The sequence below is a fragment of the Rhinoderma darwinii genome, chromosome 3 (assembly GCF_050947455.1).
Source record: "Rhinoderma darwinii isolate aRhiDar2 chromosome 3, aRhiDar2.hap1, whole genome shotgun sequence".
In the NCBI taxonomy this organism is placed as follows: Eukaryota; Metazoa; Chordata; class Amphibia; order Anura; family Rhinodermatidae; genus Rhinoderma; species Rhinoderma darwinii.
Window position 1 is genome coordinate 392,751,964 of NC_134689.1, and position 19,648 is coordinate 392,771,611.

General features: G+C 44.2%; 1 protein-coding gene across 1 annotated transcript; it reads left to right on the top strand.

Annotated features, from left to right (window-relative positions):
• Positions 1-243: 243 nt before the first annotated feature.
• Positions 244-15,577, top strand: P2RY11 (purinergic receptor P2Y11). The gene is made up of 3 exons (XM_075858958.1): positions 244-496; positions 2,257-2,444; positions 14,237-15,577. The coding sequence occupies exon 3, from the start codon at positions 14,269-14,271 to the stop codon at positions 15,205-15,207; it is 939 nt and encodes a 312-aa protein (XP_075715073.1). The 5' UTR covers positions 244-496; positions 2,257-2,444; positions 14,237-14,268; the 3' UTR covers positions 15,208-15,577.
• The last annotated feature ends 4,071 nt before the right edge of the window (positions 15,578-19,648 follow it).

The following is a 19,648-nucleotide window of genomic DNA, read 5'->3' on the forward strand; positions in this document are numbered from 1 at the left end:
AGGCTCCCCGTGTTGTCACGTGATCTGTAAACTGACTCGCCGATTCACACAGCATCTTATGTGCGGACCGGAAGCCAATTTTCCATGTAAGTCAATAAGACTCCCATTCTGATTCTCAGAACGTGAGCTGAGCGGAGCCTGCGTTTCGTATAATAGACTCTCGGTGAGCAATAAAAATCATTTAGATGTACAAGATAGCCATTATAAATGGGCAAAGAAATAAACATTTTCATGGGAGTTCTTCTTTAAGAATATTGTTTCCGTTCACTGACAGCAGAGATATTGAGCACAGGGGCTTAAACACCAAGTATTTTAGACATTTTAAGCTTCACAGACCTAAAACTAGAACGCTTTCTATGTTTCTCAGGGCTGCATTACAGCATGGGAAGAAGAGGCAATTACCCTAGGGCATGCACAATTTAGGGGCCTCTATAACCCCCATCCCACCAATGCACAACCAGTTCTTAATTTCCTCCCTGGAGGCTTGACGAAAACTGTAGGTATTCTATGGTGGTGTTATACTGTTAGCACTGTTGTTTAGGCAGTGTATGGCACTATTATGTGGGTACTGTATGGCACTATTATGTGGGCACTGTATGGCACTATTAGGTGGGCACTGTATGGCACTATTATGTGGGCACTGTATGGCACTATTATGTGGGCACTGTATGGCACTATTATGTGGGCACTGTATGGCACTATTATGTGGGCACTGTATGGCATGATTATGTGGGCACTGTATGTAACTATTATGTGTGCACTGTAAAGCACTATTATGTGGGCACTGTATGGCACTATTATGTGGGCACTGTATGGCATGATTATGTGGGCACTGTATGTAACTATTATGTGTGCACTGTAAAGCACTATTATGTGGGCACTGTATGGCACTATTATGTGGGCACTGTATGGCATTATTATGTGGGCACTGTATGGCACTATTATGTGGGCACTGTATGGCACTATTATGTGGGCACTGTATGGCACTATTATGTGGGCACTGTATGGCACTATTATGTGGGCACTGTATGGCATGATTATGTGGGCACTGTATGTAACTATTATGTGTGCACTGTAAAGCACTATTATGTGTGCACTGTATGGCACTATTATGTGGGTACTGTATGGCACTATTATGTGGGCACTGTATGGCATTATTATGTGGGCACTGTATGGCACTATAAAGCACTATTATGTGGGAATTGTATGGCACTATTATGTGGGCACCGTATGGAACTATTATGTAGGCACTGTATTGCACTATTATGTGGGCACTGCTTAGGACTTATGAGAGCACTCTATGGCACTATTATGTGGGCACTGTATGAAACTTATGTGGGCACAGTATAGCACTATTATTTTGGCACTGTATGGCACTATTATGTGGGTACTGTATGGCGCTATTATGTGGGAACTGTATAGCACTATTATGTGGGCACTGTATGGCACTATTATGTAGGCACTGCATGACACTTATGTGGGCACGGCATGGCACTATTATGTGTACACTATATGGTACTATTCTATGGGCACTGTGTGACACTTATGTGGGCACAGTACAGCACTATTATGTGGGCACTGTATGGCACTTATGTCGGTGCTGTATAGCACTATTATATGGGCGCTGTATGGCACTATTATGTGGGCGCTGTATGGCACTATTATATGGGTGCTGTATGGCACTAATATGTGGGCACTGTATGGTACAATTATATGGGCACTATATGGTACTGTTTGGCTCAGGTTCGTGGTATTATTCATCCAATATTATGAAAATTTCACTTTGAATATTCCTTCTTCCAAAAAACATAAAAGGGAAAGGGGCCAAATACAATTATCCCAGGGACCTCCACCAATTCTGATCCAGCTCTCGCCATACTGACGCATGACGTTGCATAAAAATACATTACATGATATATCGCGATGCGTTGTCCCGGGCACTTACCTGTACATCGGCACAGAAAGTCCCTATTGTTCTGCAATACAGACCAGTAGGGACACAGAGGTACAGTATGGGCACATAGATTTCTCCACACAGATCCATATTATGGCCATTAGGCTGCCCATAGAGAAATCTGTTGTTACCTAGAATAACATTCGGTCCTAAATTCATGGGGAAAAGACCATGAGGGCCACATTTAGGGGGTGAAATTTATCTTTTATTAGTTTTTTAGACAGTTTTATACACAGATCACTTCTATGCAAATGTCATAAATGCCAATTTGATACTTGTGCCCATTCCTATGTATCTTGCAGGAGGGACCTCCGGTGCACAGAGAAGGAGGAGGATGATGATGAAGAGGAGGAGGGCGGGTGAGAATACAGAGCCTGTACTGAGAGGGGGTGGAAAGGAATCACACTCACATAGGAGGAATGTGGTGACTGCCTGAAAGTGTCAACAGAGACGAACCCTCAGCTCTACAGAAGACATTGCCAGGTCCCAGGTAAGTCGTCTTGGGTTATCCCTGTATAATCCATCAGCAGAAGGCAGATGCTGTTTATGGACCTGTATGGAGCAGCAGGCACAGGCGGTTGTGAAACAGGGAAGCTGCTGCAGGGAATTCTACATCCCCGCAGCTTCTTTATTCTTATGGCACCTCCCCAAGAAATTAGACAATTACTTGTAGGATAATTCCATAATAACAAAAAAGTGTAACTGTAACAATGATGAAAATATTGTGGCTCTCAAGCTGTTTGGAAACTACAACTCCCAGCATGAAGACTGACAGTGCAGCTGGTAGTTGTAGTCTCCTAACAACTGGAGAGCAATAGGTTGCGGACCCCTGTCTTAAAGGGGAATTACGAGAGCGCTCGGCTGTTTCCGTAACTAATATACTGCAATAGAAAGAATTGTGCACATGCATGGCCGGTTGTCTACTGCGAAACAGGTGGTCGTAGGGCCCCCATTTTCCTTATAGGTGGGACCCTTACCTACCTGATATTTACAGATATGTCATTATTGTGATTTATTGAAATATATCGCTTTAAAGCATAATTTAGGCTTCCTCTTGTGATGAAATTGTCGTGAAAATCGCAAAAATGTGGCGCTTTCCTGATAATTGCAGCAATAAACTGCGATTTTGCTGCACTGTGTGAATAGAACCTAATTGAAGTCAATAAGTCTCCACTCTGGGGTATAGAGAGGGGGTCCTAAACGTGAAACCCTCCCTCTACTATCCCCTGTAGTTGTCTGTGAGGCAGATGAGTTCTGCACCTTTCTTATATAGTTTGTTAGAATTCCACACCATTTTCAAGATCTCTACTTGCTGTCATGAATAGGAATATTATTGCTTATACTCAGAGGCTGAAAAAACTGTACAGACCTTCTACTTCTCACAGCTGAGGGTTTGCTAAAATTGGATCCACTCTAAACAATCCACTGTGAGCTCAACAGTCAGAACTTCAGCCTCATACATTATACCAGAATTGATACATTGTAGCAAACTATCAGGCCAGGAGAAACATTTGTATTGCTGATGTGTTTAGACTGGATACGAGTGTAACAAACCCATAGCTGTGAGAAACATGGGATCTGTACAGGTTTAAAATATAAACAAGAATGCTCTTATTCACTGACAGCAAGCATATATCACAAAAATGGTGATGAATTGATACATGAACTATATTAGAAAGTGGCAAAACTTTTCATTACACGGCGAACAAATTTCATTTTCTTATTAGTTTCAATCTATGGGTGATATTCTCATTCTTTAACAGCCAGCAGAGATCTTGAAAATAGTTACATGCAATTCCCTATTCCGATAATTAAATCGGCGCCATGCCAGTGATTTACAATCCCTGCCAGATAGCATGATCTGCCCTTGTGAATGCTGCAGGTGGGGGGTGCAGGGTACCACGACTGCTGGGGGTTGCGGCTGGCATGGTGGTCCTTAGACTCTGGTTCTTCCTGTACGTTATTCCTTGTGCGCAATTTACTTTGCAAAGATAAAAGATTTCCTTTAGAAGCTGAGATTGCCCCCACATCCTGGGCAGACTTCCTCCAGCACGCGATGCACGTACCCCAGGAGCTCGCGTCCAGACCTTTCAATCTGACGGCTTCCGAAGGCCCCGTAGACATTAGATGACCAAATCCAGCCGATGTCCTCATGGTCGGGGGACCGTCTTCAAGGAGTTTCGAACCTCTTTTTTTACCTACTGCTCAACAAAGAGAGAGCGTGTCGTGTCCTCCTTGTGTTATAAAGGGCCCCTGGGAGATGATCTTGGGGTCCGATTCATTCACCTACATAGGAAGATTCTTCCGGAGGTTGTCGGTACCAAAGATAAGTGACCTGAAGAAGTTTTCCCTGTAAGTCATCCCATTGAAGAACAAGCCCTTCCCAACCTGACATGGCTGATAACAGGGAACAATAGATTGTATTCAAATGCACTGCAAATGGAGATCAGGCTGGCTTAACAATTGGAGCCCCTTAAATGTCTATGGATGTTATAAGACGCCTGTGTGGGCCCCTTCATAGACCTGAAGACATGTTTATGGAGAGATCTATTGGCAGGCAGAACATTTCCATTTCATCTCTGATGTTTTCTGGTTTTATTAACATAAAGGTTAGTCATTGTATAGTAGGAAGTTCTGCCACTTTCTAACATACTTTGTGTTTCAATTCCTCATCATATTCAAGATCTCGGCTTGCTGTAGGTGAATTGAAACATTCTCGTTTACATCCAGAGGCTGAAAACCTGTACGGACTCAATACTTCTCACAGCTGAGAGTTCAGTACAATTGTATTCAGTCTAGAAAGTGCCACATCCCATTTATTCTTCTTATCGTTAAGGTACCAGGGATTAGATCCCGACCAATCAAATGTTGATGGCACATCATAGGTATATACCATCAGTGTAAATTCCTGGAAAACCCCTTTTAGGGTATGTTCACACGCTGAGAGGCATTTACGAGTGAAAAGACAGACTGTTTACAGCTGCCTCGTTTCACACGTAAATGCTCCTCCTAGTATTTTGCGCTCGTAAATCTTGAGCTGTGCTTCATTGAGTTCAATGAAGAACAGCTCAAATTACGTGGCAAAGAAGTGCCCTGCACTTCTTTGCCGAGGCAGTCCATTTACGCGTCGTCGTTTGACAGCTGTCAAACGACGACGCGTAAATCACAGGTTGTCTGCACAGTACGTCGGCAAACACATTCAAAAGAATGGGCAGATGTTTGCCGACGTATTGTAGCACTATTTTCAGACGTAAAACGAGGCATAACCTGAAATTCCTAGGTCCCAATGCCAAATGTGTAACAAGAACCTTAAACTTTACATGTGATTTATAGTACTGGTCCCCTTTTATGTGGCACGGGAACCATTGGCCCAACTCCGACACCAGCTCCCATATGCAACTACAACCTCTGCACCTCATATGCTTACACTTCTATAACTAAAAATGCACAGTGACGTCACACTAAAGAGATAATAGACACAGTGATGTGACAAAACAGAGATAACAAACGCAGTAATGTCATAGTACAGGGATAATGCACATAGTGATGTCACACTAAAGAGATAATAAACACAGTGATGTCACAGTACAGAGATAATAAACACCGTGATGTCAGAAGTACAGGCATAATAAACACAGTGATGTCACAGTAGAGGGGTAATAAACAGTGATGTCACAGTACAGGGATAATAAACACAGCGATGTCGCTGTACAGAGATAATAAACACAGTGATGTCACAGTACAGGGATAATAAACACAGTGATGTCACAGTACAGGGATAATAAACACAGTGATGTCACAGTACAGGGATAATAAACACAGTGATGTCACAGTACAGAGATAATAAACACAGTGATGTCAGAGTACAGGGATAATAAACACAGTGATGTCACAGTACAGGGATAATAAAAACAGTGATGTCACAGTACAGAGATAATAAACACAGTGATGTCGCAGTACAGAGATAATAAGCAGTGATGTCGCTGTATAGGGATAATAAACACAATGATGTCACAGTACAGAGATAATAAACACAGTGATGTCAGAGTACAGAGATAATAAACACAGTGATGTCGCAGTACAGAGATAATAAGCAGTGATGTCGCTGTATAGGGATAATAAACACAGTGATGTCACAGTACAGGGATAATAAACACAGTGATGTCACAGTACAGGGATAATAAACACAGTGATGTCAGAAGTACAGGCATAATAAACACAGTGATGTCACAGTAGAGGGGTAATAAACACAGTGATGTCACAGTTCAGAGATAATAAGCAGTGATGTCACAGTACAGGGATAATAAACACAGTGATGTCACAGTACAGATATAATAAACACAGTGATGTCACAGTACAGGGATATTAAACACAATGATGTCACAGTACAGGGATAATAAACACAGTGATGTCACAGTACAGGGATATTAAACACAATGATGTCAGAGTACAGAGATAATAAACACAGTGATGTCACAGTACAGGGATAATAAACACAGTGATGTCACAGTACAGGGATAATAAACACAGTGATGTCACAGAACATGGTTAATGCCCCTGGTCATTTCAGGGTACCGGGAGGGCAATGTATCGGGGTGTAACTATAGGGAATTCAAACTTTGCCTCAGTACAGAAGTTATAAACACTGATATTCCTTGACGTGGCTGTCTGACCGCTTCAGGCCTTCGGGTCCAATTGTGACTGCAACCCCTGCTGGACCCCCTATAGTTATGCCCCTGAATAAACTTTTTTTACACTAAACTGGATAGACAGTAGACTGCATTCTGCTGCGTTCCTGGCTGCAGTATCGCACTGGGAGTTTGGCGCATCACTGGGCAAATAAAATGAAACAAAGGGAGTTGCAATAGCAGCGTTTATTAATAACAATCTGTAATCTTTAATTTCTATTTGGCAGCAGAAATGGTGATCCAGACGGGAGTGATTCTGTGAATAACAATATTTTTGGGCATTGCTCTTTATGCCGAGTGCCTCCAAACCAGAGATTCACTTGGGGTTGTCCTGCGAAAGAAAATGATGGCCTATCCTCAGAATAAACTATCAATATCTGATCAGTCAGGGGTGAAGTTGATAGGAGGATGTAATATTGTGAACCGCAGCTACAAATGTGTTGCTAATTCGTGATTACATTTCTACTATTCATTAATAACAGGATGTGGCTGTGAGACGTGACCAGTATGTGTTATCATGGGCACAATGTGTGTAGTTCCCGTAAACACTGTGCACACTCAAGATAGACCTCACACCTCTTAGCAGGGACTGATATACTGCATGTGCCGCTACTCGGGGGTCCTAAAGATAATGGGTCACTGACCCCTTCATGTATTTTGAGAGGCAAGTGTTAGACTTATTCTGAGTCCAACGTCTCTACTTGTCACCTGCTTACGGGCCTTGTGTATCACCACGTAGGACATGGCTGTCACTTCCTCACATCTGATCAAGTACTGGACCGGAAAAGAAGGCTCTAGGAGGCCAACCCACCATATACCAGGGAAATGGACACTAAGGGTCCTTTTACAACGGTCAATTTTGGCCGTAACAACAAGCGCCGATCAACGAGTCAGCCCGTTGATCGGCGCTCGTTTGCTTCTTTTACAAGCAATGTATGGGGACGAGCGATCGTTACTACGATTGATCGTCCCCATGCATTACCATCATGTCGGCAGCACATCTCCCTCTTTACACAGGGAGATGTGCTGCCAACAATAATAATATTTTCTGCTGTATAAAAGATACCATCAGCCGATGAACAAGCAGTTGTTCGTTCATTGGGTGATTGTTGCCCGGTTTACACAGGGCAATGACTGGGAACGAGCCTTCATATGACCCATGTGAAAGGGCCTTAACTCACCAAGCAGTTAGGCAGCCGGGGCAAGTCACAAAACAGCGGGGCCTAGGGTGGCAAGACACAAGGCAGCGGGGGCTAAGGTGGCAAGCAATGAGGCAGCAGATCTAGGGCAGCAAGCCACGAGGCAGCAAAAGACGGGTGCTAGACTACTGGGCAGCTGGGGCACTAAGCCAGTTGGCAACAGTGGCACTGAGTCACCAAGTAGCAGGGACTGTGGCAACAAACCAAAGAACATCAGAGACTAGACCAGAGAGTCACTTTTTTGGAACACCAGGGAACGGTAAAACTTGTAGTTCTTGGAAGCAACGCTCATGCCTCCAGAGTTGTTGTCATTTTTTGTCATTCGGATTCACGATTGTGTTGCTACAAGAGAAGGCACGTGGATGTCAGGTGTTGGGCGTTCACCATAGAAGTCTATAACTTTCTAGCTGCCACCGTTTCCTCTGTGGTGGTTGTTCTCCGCAACATTGGAGAAGGCAGAAGTGACAACTGTAACCACACACTAAACACATGGGTGCACATAACTTGACCTCTGGTGTAGTGATATTGGAGCCACTGCTCGTGTTATATGCTGCTACTATTATAGGTGAGCAGATTTTGATGCGTTTTTTTAATATTGCAACTGCAGCTAAAAATGTATAGCAAATAACTAATCTATATAACAAACAGGCCTTAAAGAGACAGTAGAACTTTACCATACTTGGTCTCCACTGCAGGCTGTATATTTACAGGATTCCTCTTGCACAGATATTGTGCTCCGATTGTCCGTAGTACAGACATCCCTGGCAGGGTAGAGTCTACAAGCACAGTCAGGCAAGTGGTGGTATTGGTGAGCCGCCCAGTCTGACCGCTGGGGTCTGCTTTAAGTGGTGCTGAAATATGCAGTAAATGTGTACAACTCATTATGTAAGGGAATGGGGGGCATCTTAGTGGTATAAATTATATATGAAGAGATGGGTCATATGTCTTAGAATTTTCTCTGATGTAAATTCCCAATAGTAAGCAAGTATAGTTAATACATCATATATTATGACATATATACATTATATCACCGTTTGTAACGTCATCGAACGAGTTATAACAACATAAGTGATGATCTCACAGGCGGGCCCTAATGACTAAGATGGTCTAAAGGCTAGATCTCCTTTGCCAAGTAAGAAGACACCTGTATTGTGAATGGCACATGTTAGGTGGGGGCCTGGTTACAGATTTTGCATTGAGTTGAAGACCGTCAATTTACACCTGTAGGTGCCATGACATCACGTATGATGTTATAACTGGTGTAATATTTCATGATGTCATTTACATACACCATAATCTGAAGGATTAACTGATCATATAAAATATTGTATGTTATAACTGGTGCCATGACATCGCACACTGTATGATAGTATGGCCTGACTAACCTTTCATGTGTTAAAATAAACAGAATTAGCGTTGGGGAATTTATTGGGTTGGTTTTCCTGTAATGAATGGTCCCTTCTGCGAACAAGTGCTGAGTGTTAACCATAGGAAATCCTGTGTCGGTATATATACGTTTTAAACTGATAAGTAATAACCAGACTAAAGTGAGTGACCTGCTTTACAGGAAGTGTACGGGAAGCCAGTGCCCTGGGCTGTTACCCAAACTTGGGCCCCCCTTCTCCACCACCATGCCGTAACTATTGATAAGACTACCTTTTCGTGCAAGCATTAACAAATGGGTGTTACGATTCCCCTTGTCAAAGAGCTGTGTCCCTACATACTGACAGTCTCCAACCATCGCTGACAGTATCACACTGTGCAGGGACACATCCTCCTGACAAGGGGAAAGGTAACACGAATTTGTCTATCAGTCCTGGACTGCACAAAGACTTTTTGTAAAATACAAGGGTTTCCTATAATAAACATGTCAGGAGAGGTGACAGATTCTCTATAAATCCAGTGACTCACATGTGACGATGTCACAGATTCTAGTAGTTTTTTTTTCCTCTTCTTCACCATCCGGTCCAGACGTTATGACCCCTTCTCCCGGCCATGACCCATTTCAGCAGAATTTGTCACTCAAATGTCTTCCGCTCCTCACTTTTCCAACATTTCCACAACTATAAACTAAGATAAAATTATCATGGTGCCACACACTGTGCCCCTAAATATAATAGCACCATAAACTGTGCCCCTGAATAAAATTGGGTCAAACACTGTAAAGTAAAGCACCACATACACAGTGCCCCCTGTACATAGTGCCACACATAGCCCCTGTAGATAGAATCACACACACCGCCCCTGTAGATAGCATCACACACACCGCCCCTGTAGATAGCATCACACACACCGCCCCTGTAGATAGCATCACACACACCGCCCCTGTAGATAGCATCACACACACCGCCCTTGTAGAAAGCATCACACACACCGCCCCTGTAGATATCATCACACACACCCCCCTGCAGATAGGATCAAACACAGCCCCTGTAGATAGCGCCACACCTACCCGCTGTAGATAGCACCACACAGACCCCCGGTAGATAACGCCACACACAGCCTCTTCTAAATAGGTGCCACACAGTTCTCCCCCTCTTGTAAATAGTCCCACACAGCCCACCCTATATAGTGCCACACAGCCCCCCTTGTATATAGTGCCACACAGCCCCCCCTTATATATAATACCACAAAGCCCCCTCCCTTGTATATGGTGCCACACAGCTCCCCCTCCCTTGTATATAGCGCCACACAGCCCCACTTGTATATAGTGCTACACAGCAATCCCCCCCCACTGTATATTGAAACATAGCCCCCGGAAAAAAAAATATTGTACTTACCTTGCCCCGTACCCGCGACGAACGGAGCGCTGTACATTCTCCGGGCGGGACACTTGCACAGAACAGCGTGATGCAGTGATGTCATCACGCCGGCCTGCGCAGGGAGTCCTCCCAGCGCCGTATAGGCTGCAGGCCACGTTAGGACGCAGATACAAATGAATGTGGCTGTCGCTACCACTGGGGCCCCCTCCGGTGCTAGCAATGCCACAGGTCATGAGGTCACAATGCCACCGGTCACTGTCGGGCGGCGATGGGCCCCCTGGAATCCTTGGGCCCGGGGCGGCCACCCGAACCGCCCTTATGAGGATCCGCCACTGCTGGAAGCTAACAAGCAGAGCCCAACATCAACAGTATAAAGGACTGTCAGGCTGCATTGTATAATGAAACTGAGTATATATACACTGATTATAATCACACTGCCCGGTATAATGATACCTATACCACTAGCGATATTTACATTACAGCGGGACAGTCCTGGATTCCGGGCAGTGTCCCGATGTCCCAGGCGGCCGATGTTATGTCCCTAAATCGCAGATACAGTTTAATCCAATGCTGAAGCAAGAAACCATCAGCTCCCTACTTCAGCATTCACTGTCCACTTGTCAAGGACTCCCCAAGCACAGTGCTACTTTAAGAGCTGAGCCCCGGGGAAGCCCTTGGTGTCACTGTCCATATACAGTGATGTCGGGCTTTCAACTATGGAGTCCCCGGCCAGAGCAATGCAATATCTCTTGCCAGGGACTCCTGTCTTGGGAAAGCCTTTGACGTCACTGTCCATATATCATGACCATTAATGGCTCCTCCAGGAGCGGAATCCCTGGCCAGAACGCCGCCAACGTTCTGGCCGGATATTCCGTTCCTGGACGGAGTACCTGACGTCACTGTCCATACATGGACAGTAACGTCAGGGCCTTCTCCAGGAGCGGAATCCCCGGGCCAGAACGTTGCCGATGCTCTGGCCAGAGACTCTGCTCCTAGCGGGAGCCCCAATGGCGCTCTACAGGGGGGGGTAGGGCTATCTACTTGGGGTGGCACTAAATACATTGGCACTGTGGCACTATATGAGCGCTATCTACATGGGCACTGGCACTTTATATGTGGACACTTGCACTAGGGGCAGCTAAGGGGGCATTATGCTGTATGGGGCAGGGGCATTATACTGTATAGGGCAGCTATGGGGGCATTATACTGTATGGGGCAGCTATATAAGCATTATATTTTATGGAGGCAGCTATAGAGGCATTATACCGTATGGGGCAGCTATAGAGGCATTATACCGTATGGAGCAGCTATAGGGGCATTATACTGTATGGGGCAGCTATGAGGGAATTACACTATATGGGGCAGCTATAGGGGCATTATACTGTATGGGGCAGCTATGGGGGCATTATACTGTATGGGGCAGCTATGGGGGCATTATACTGTATTGGACAGCTATGGGGTATTATACTGTATGGGGCAGCTATGGGGGCATTATACTGTATTGGACAGCTATGGGGTATTATACTGTATGGGGGCATTGTACTGCATGGGGGAATTTGTGTGGGCATTAGGATGTTTGGGGGCATTTGTGTGGGCATTATACTGTATGAGGCAGCTATGGGGGCGTTATACTGTATGAGTCATCTGTGTGGGCATTATACTGTATGGGGGCATCTGTGCTGGCTTTATACTGTATAGGGCATCTATGGGGGCATTATACCATGTGGGAGGCACTATGGTGTATTATATTGTGGGGGCAGCTATAGGGGCATTATACTGTGTGGGAGGTCTATGGGGGCATTCTACTGAGGGAAGGCACTATGGGAGCATGATACTTTGTGGGCTGAAATGGGTGTGTATGGGAGGAGTTAAAGATGCGGCCTAAAAGGAAAAAAGTCATTTTTGCAATATTTGGAAGTTGGGCGGTATCACATTAACCTGCTCTCTACCCTAGACAACCAGGGAAGCGGGTATTAACCATATACTTCCGAAATCATGGCGCATTTTAACACCCCCACTTACTACACTCAGGAATGCCCCAAAACATAACAGAAATGCCTCTTTATATGCAAATTTGTATATATCCCAACTGATATTGTATATATCGCAACGCTCTGCCCGAGGATCCTGCTCCTAGAGGGAGCCCTTGACATCACTGTCCATTTATGACAGTGACATTAGGGGCTTTGTAATGCAAGAGTCCCCGGCCAGAGCGTCGGATTCTGCTCCAGGAGTAGCCCCTGAATTCACTGTCCATATGTGCCAGGAGGGGAATCCCTGGCCAGAGCATCGGCAACACCGGGGATTCTGCTCCTTGAGGTGCCCCTAACGTCACTGTCCAGACATGAACAGTGACATCCCCACCTGATGCTCTTCCTCGGGATTTGGGAAAGCTTTCCAAGGTATACATTTAACGTATATCTGTGACGGATGTAGTACAGTAGCATCTGTCACACATAGGCTTCTATGTAAAAAAAAAAAAAAAAAAAAAGGATGCAGTGCGGTATAAGTTTTATTTTTTTGCGGGATCCCTCAGGATGGAATCGCGTAGGATATTACGTTATTCCATCCTCCAAAAAAATAAAAATAAAAAAAGTATACCAGCCTAACGGAAGCTAAAAGGACACTCTACTGAAGCCTTATGGACACATTTAGCGTGTAAGTAAGGAGCTTTCCCAACGTGCACGCTAAACATAGGGCTAAAATGTGATGTGAACAGGCCCTTACTACAAGACTGTTTTTTAGAAAATGCAGAAGATCCTGCAAACTGATGGCAGGGAATTTTATCTTCTGTTCACGTTTATTATTAATTTCTAGGTTTAGTGTTAATCCAACGGTGTCAGTTTGATTATCACTTTATGGTCGATATAAGGATAATTTCACACCACGTTTAGGAGATCCACTCTCTCATACGTCTTTTTTCATCAAAAGTAGGTATGGATACAAAGAAGAAGGGACATGTTACTAAATGTTTCCCTTCTACTTACACCCCTTGCACACAACCTAGTTCTCGCCATGAAAATCGGTCCGTGTGTCGGCCGGATTTCTTGGCCCGGCCGCGGTACAGGTGAATGGGACTCTTGCCATCATAGACATTTATGATGCTAGGAGTCTGTGCCTCCCCACGGAACTGCTTTTCTGTGCTGTATCATTTTGTTCACTACGAAACAGCAGTTCCGTGAGGAGGCACGGACTCCTAGCATCCTAAATGTCTATGATGGCAGGAGTCCCGCTCACCTGTACACACGGACCGATTTTCACGGCCCGAAATCGGTCGTGTGCATGAGGTGTCAGTGCGGTCATTCTTACTTTTGATGGAAAAAAACGTGAGTAGATCCCCAAACGTGGTGTGAAACCAGTCTTATTTAGTCACTATATGATGGTAATATATAGAAACTGTATGACGGTATTATACTGACTGTATGGCGCCATCATTTAGTCACTGTAAGGTGGGATTATTCATTCACTGTATGGCGGTTTTATTTAGGTATATTACATAGTTACAAATATTGTTAGGGGAGTGCTTTTTTTGGATGTCCACTGTTATCTAAATTCTGTAGAAATGGTATATGTTCGTATTTTTTTCGTGTATTCGTAATTCATGTTCTAACTCTTGTTTTACTTTGAATGCAGGAATCACTCATTATACAGAAGAACATTGATATATGGCGACTCAGACGTGCAACATCTCCTTCTCTCATGTGCAAGTCAACTACCTAGCTCCAGTGTATGGAGTGGAGTTCTTTTTCGCTCTGTTGGGAAATGGACTTGCCATCTGGTTACTGGTGCCTAGAGGATCCAAGAAAAGCCATGCTGGCATCATTTTCTCTCTGAACCTTGCAGTGAGCGACTTGGCCTACGCATTGTCTCTGCCTCTTCTAGTGGCTTACTACGCTATGAACAAAAATTGGGTCTTCGGCCTTGCACTTTGTAAAGTGGAACGGTTTCTTTTCAATTGCAATCTCTATGGAAGCATCTTCTTCATAACCTGTATCAGTGCCAACCGCTGCCTAGGTGTAGTGTATCCATTCTATGCCAGGGGTAAGGTAGAAAGTAAGCATGCCAAGGTGGCCAGTGTGATTGTATGGGTGATAGTAGCCACCATCTCTGCCCCGGTCTTTAAATTTTCAACAATAAAGGAGGAATCGCATGTCAAGGAATGCATAGGAACAGCTCTTGATAGTATGTTGACCTCTTACTTGCCGTACAGCCTGTTCCTTGCTGGATTCGGCTGCGGACTCCCCTTTGTGATTACTCTTTTTTCATACATCGGCATCGCAAGGGCAGTATGGAAAAGCCATGGGCTTGAGTCAAAAGAGAAGAGAAAGGTGGTCACTATGGTCTGCATTGTGGTGGCGCTTTATGCCATCTCATTTCTGCCTTATCACATTCTGAGGAACCTCAACCTCACCAACAGACTGAAGCCGCCATCTTGTGCGTGGTCATCTCATGTTCACTCAGCTTTTCAGATATCCAGAGGTCTGGTGGCATTAAACCCTTGTATCCATCCATTGTTGTACACATCCGTCATGGACAACGTGAGGGCAAAGCTTAGTTGCTGCCAAGGACATGTAGACAAAAAACCTGAGGACATCCGACTGTGATATAAGACTTCAACTATTTGAGAATAAGAATCTTTAAAAACGTATGATTCTTTCAAGGTGGAAGACACAAGAAAACAACCTGAAACTTAACAGATGTAAGGAAAGGGCTACTGGTTGAACAGAAGGGACATGGGAAATAAAAGGTCATGGGAATGGAACGTAGTTAAGAACATTATATTATAAATTATGCCAAATAATCTCATTGAGCCCTTATCAGATCATGTAGAAAAAAGTTAAGTAACCAATGTCTATAGGAGGCTTGTAAAGCATTAGTATTTATGTACAGGTCTGGCTCTGAACTGTTTACCGTTACAGTGTAGTTTTACAATATGTAACATGCTCAAGGATTTGTTCGGCTATATTGTATGAGATGGCAATAAAATCCATATACTCTATACTCAATGTTCATCATATTCATGTTATCTATCTTGAAAGTGTCGGTGGAAATATAACCATATATAGTACATCTTAAATCTCAGTATATGAACTATATAAATTATACACAATATTACAGTATCCATAGTCAACTACAGTTATACGCAACCTCCTTTTTGTCTGGTTGATATGAGGTTATAAAACTACATTGAAATGAGTCATTTATTGTACAGCTCTAAGGCCTCGTTCACACTAATGGTTTTCTCTATTTAAACCATATACTGTAGTTAGTAAACCACTGATTGATTTTATTGGAAATTTAACCAGTATTATAATTTTAATAAATTTCCTTGTAATCGTTATGGTTATTGCTATTATAATCTTTGGTTTTTTTAAATTCAAAAACCTACAAACAAAATACCTAAAAAAAAAGTGTGATCGTGGGCTAAGAGCTTTGATGTTAAAGGGGTTGTCCAGGAATACATTTTATTTACATTTTAACTTAATTAGACATATTTAATAACATTTCTAATATAGTGTCTAGTTACCTGTGCCAGCGTTACCCTGTTCTGATCTGCGGTCACGTGACCACACCCAGGGTACATTTTTTATTTCCTGTGACGTACCGTGTCTTTGCTCAGCCAGCACTTCCGGCTGAGAAAGGCACGGCGCGTCATCAACTACATTTACAGGCAGTGGGCCAGGCGGATGTTTCATGAGCTATTCAGAGCTCCGCCTCCTCTGGTCCCGCCGCCTGTAGACCTAGTTGATGACGCGCCGTGTCTTTACACAGCAGGAAATGCAGGCTGAGCAAAGACACGGAGCGGCATCAATCATAGTACACGCCCCCTCCTCCTCCTGTCTCGTCGTCCACGCCTTCTCCTCCTCCTTCTTCACTCTTGGAGCTCTCGCACTGAAGTGCATGTGAGAAGGAGCGGAATCCATAATCCCTGGCACCAGCGTTGCCGAAGCTGTGGCCGGGGATTACGCTCCAGGAGAAGTCCCTCACTTCACTGTCCATATATGGACAGTGAAGTCAGGGACTGCTCCTAAAGCAGAATACCTGGCAACAGCAGCCGACGATGTGGCCAGGGATTCCGCTCCAGGATAAGTCCCTACCTTCACTGTCCATATATGGACACAGTGACGTTTGGGACTTCTGAAGCGGAATCCCCGCCGCTGTGGCCGAGAATTCCGATCCAGGAAAAGTCCCTTACTTCACTGTCAATATATGGACACAGTGACGTCAGGGACTTCTGAAGCAGAAACTCCACTGCTGTGGCCGGGGATTCCGCACCAGAAGAAGACCCTGCCTTCACTGTCCATATATGAACACAGTGACGTCAGGGACTTCTGAAGGGAATCCCCACCTCTGTGGCCGGGGATTCCGATCCAGGAGAAGTCCCTCACTTCACTGTCCATATATGGACAGTGAAGTGTGGGACTTTTGGAGCCGTCCCCTACAGGAAGGGGTGTGACTATGTACAAGGGGGCTGTGTGGCATTACCTACGAGGGGGCTGTGTGGCATTACCTACAGGGGGGACGTGTGGCATTACCTACAGGGGGGACGTGTGGCATTACCTACAGGGGGCTGTGTGGCATTGCTTCACTGTAAGACCCTGTTCACACTTTTTAGATTATTTTTTTTTCCTGGACAATCCCTTTAAGTGTGCCAACATTGTTTAACTAAAGTAACAAGTCCAGCTCGCAACTTCCTTCCAGGGTTTTGCGATCCTTTTAATTCTGGTGCACATTTTCTACAAACTCAAACTTGTTGCTGTAAGGGATTTCAATCAGAGGTTTGTAGTCTGCTGCTGCCATAGTTGACAGGTCCAAAGTTATAACAGGAGCCGAAAGATCCTCAGGGGCGGGGCCACTTCGCTAATTCTCTGGCTCTTATAATTCCTGTAACACCTGCAAAGACCTCTCCCTTAAAGGGGTTATCCAGGGACCCCTGAGGAGTCATATTTTTATGTCACTTACTAAAGTACTTTATTTAAAAATTCGGTACTAAACGGTGCTGTTCAAACCCGGTGAACTCTTCCCGGAAGCACTGGCGCTTTTCTGATATTGATGATGCGCCGACATGGCCCCACGTGACTGAGGGCGTGCTTCCTGTGCTGTTCGTGACGGCGTGTTATCAATGGCATGACCACAAGTGATTGGTCACACTGCCTATTGCTAGAGTCCCCAAGCAGAGCATCAGCTAGTGCTTTGCTCGGGACTCCAGCACTCCTCCCGACATTTGGTCATTGACTTCATTTTTCACTCCCTGCGTTCCAAGAGCCATAACTTTTTTCTTTTTCCGCAATAAAGTGGTGTGGGGGCTTATTGTTTGCAGAAGGAGTTGTAGTTTCTATTGACACCATTTAAAGTAACATATAATGTACTGGGAAACTGAAATAAGAAATTATTTGCGGCCTGAAATTTTTGGTTTTCGTTTTACGGCTTTCACCGTGCGGTAAACACTATAACAACTTTATTCTGCCGCTTAATACGATTACGGTTATACCAAATTAATTTTTTATATTTTAGTACTTTAAAAAAAACTTTTCTTAAAAAATTATTTTTGTTTCATCGCATTCTGAGAGCCATAATTTTATTTTTCCATGGATTGAGCGGTGTGAGGGATTATTTTTTGCGAGATTAGCTGTAGTTTTTGGTGCGTACAACTTTTTGATCACTTTATGACATTTTTTTTTTTTGGCAAGCGAAGGTGACCAAAAAACAGCGATTTAAATAACGCTATATTGTACTACTTCAGACTTTTACGGATGCAGCGATACCAGATTTGTTTATTTTAGAGGAAAAATGGCAAAAGGTTTTTTATTTTTTTAACTTTAAATATACATATATTTTTTTCACTTCTAATAACTTTAATGAAACTTTTTTTTTTTTAACACCAATTATTAGTCCCCCTAGGGGATTTGAACCAGCGATCGTTAGATCGCTGGTACAATATACTGCAATACTAATGTATTGCAGTATATTGTAATTTTTACAGGTTTCTGTTAGGGTATGTTCACACGGCCTATTTTCGGGCCGTAAACACCCGAAAAATCGGAAGCAGAACGTCTCCAAACATCTGCCCATTGATTTCAATGGGAAAAACTGCATTCTTTTCCGACAGCTGTTTTTTAAACGGCCGTCAAAAAGAAGAGCAGGTCACTTCTTGGGACGTTTCTGGAGTTGTTTTTCATAACTATTGAAAACCGCTCCAAAAACGGCCGTAAAAAACGCAGCGAAAGTCGCGAGTGGCTTAAAATACGTCTGAAAATCAGGAGCTGTTTTCCCTTGAAAACAGCTCTGTATTTTCAGACGTTTTTGGTTAAGCGTGTGAACATACCCTTAAAGGGAATGTGTTGCCAGCAAAACATGTTTTTTTTTTTAGTTAAACAATTAGTGTGTAGGTGATTAAACATTGTTCTAATTTTTTATTTATTTTTCACGAGTCAGGAAATATTATAAATTGGATTCAATTTATAATATTTCCCAGCACTGGTCACTAGATGGAGCCATTCCCAAAATTGCAGCATTGCATGTGGTAAAGCAACCACATTGCTTTATGCTGCAAAATTGGGTAAAAATCCCTCGCTCTAGTGAGCTCTCAGAATCCCCCCCCCCCTCCTTTATCCTGGCTAGTGCCGGGAGAAACGAGGGGTTTGAACGGTCTAACCTCCTACACTGTGTGTCGCCATTTTTTGAGTTAACACACAGTGTAGAAGGTTTACATACAGTAGTAAACACACTGAAACACGAACATACATAGAAATCCCTTACCTGCTCCAGTCGCCGCCGCTCCCTCCGGTCCATCCGCTCCGTCTGCTGCCGCTGCTCCATGTGCACAAGTCCGGAAGCCGCGACCGGAAGTAGTAATCTTACTGTCCGGCCGCGACTTCCGGTCCACAGGAAAATGGCGCCGGACGGCGCGCATTTCAAATTGAACTGTGTGGGAGCGGCGCATGCGCCGTTCCCACACAGCGGCGTACACGATAGTAGATGGAACGGGCCCCGTTCGCAGTCCCTATGGGACTGGAGCTGCCGTATTCCATGTCTGTATGTGTC